At 34.2% G+C, this 1,158-nt stretch overlaps 1 protein-coding gene across 1 annotated transcript; it reads left to right on the top strand.

The window, feature by feature from the left end:
- Nucleotides 1–216: 216 nt before the first annotated feature.
- Nucleotides 217–1,155, top strand: LOC117123676 (microtubule-associated tumor suppressor 1 homolog A-like; the record flags this gene model as incomplete). Its single annotated transcript, XM_033269680.1, has 3 exons — nt 217–352; nt 586–683; nt 891–1,155. Coding segments are annotated over exons 1-3 (381 nt in total), but the record flags the coding sequence as incomplete, so codon positions are not given.
- Between the last annotated feature and the right edge of the window lie 3 nt (nt 1,156–1,158).

Genomic DNA, 1,158 nt, shown 5'->3' with positions numbered 1-1,158 from the left:
TGTGATAGTTAATACATGGAGGAAAGAAATTAATTGGATTTTTTTCCTCTATGGTTAATAATTTTTAAAGCAATACCAATGTTTATGTACTGTTTAGTGTTGTGTTCAGGAACCTCTCTAAAAATATATTCCAGATATCATTCCCGATATGTTGTCTCAAATGTTTGCTGATATGTATTGTATTTTTTGTTTTTGTGATTTAATATTAATTTTATAATGGCTTTGTTAACAGGCAGCGATTGCTCAATATAAACATTTACCAGAGGAGGTTGAAAGCCTGAAAACTGTGCTGGAGCTGAGGAACAAAAGTGTACATGATTTACGAAGGCAAAAAATGGAATTAGAAAAAGAGGTAAGGGGGTGTAATGAGGGGAAGGGTGTTGTGACAGATTGTAAGGGGTTTATAGAATGAAGGGAGTGTTGTGATCATTGGAAGTATTTTAGTTTGATGGCTACAAATATTGATAACTTTCAAACTCAAATATTGAGATCAGAATGACCACCTACGTTTATGTCAAGGCAGTGTTGACTAATCATTATCACTTTTCGGATTTCTTATTTATTTTATTTTGTTTGCATTAATAGCTTGAAGTGATTCCTGAACATGAAGAAAAGATAAAACGATATGAACGACGTATTGAAGAATTAAAAGCAATTGTTGGAAGGAAAGCCGATTTAGAGAGGTACCTAAATTTTTCATTTAATTTCTGTAATGTATTAGTGTTCAATTCTGAATTTTAGATGTTCTACCAGTTTTTAAATACAAGGTGTATTTTGTCACTAGAACAGTAAAAAAAAAGTCAAATTGATTATTATCTTATCAAGAAATCTGATAAACATGAATGAACAAATCATGATGTTTGTGACAAATTCTGTGACGTCTCTTGCAGACAATTATCATCCGAACACAGAGCATTGAAGGAAACGTTAGACAAACAGTCAACGGAAAAGAAACGCCTTTCAATGGAAAATGAGGAACTCGTTTGGAAACTACAACAAAGTGAGTGTGGGTCCCCAGTTTGCTTGACTCCGCCTACCCCTACAAGGACGACACGAATGCCTTCTCCAACCAATTCATTTAGTCGCACAAATTTGTTACGTTTAAGCTCATCGGAGAGTCACGATAACGTGTTCATGTCGTATGAACAGAAGATGGAC

This window comes from Anneissia japonica, unplaced genomic scaffold, assembly GCF_011630105.1.
Source record: "Anneissia japonica isolate Jap-2015-1 unplaced genomic scaffold, ASM1163010v1 scaffold13758_len1169_cov123, whole genome shotgun sequence".
NCBI lineage: Eukaryota > Metazoa > Echinodermata > Crinoidea > Comatulida > Comatulidae > Anneissia > Anneissia japonica.
Note: the sequence above shows the minus strand (reverse complement) of the source record. Positions and strands in the feature narration are given on the sequence as shown.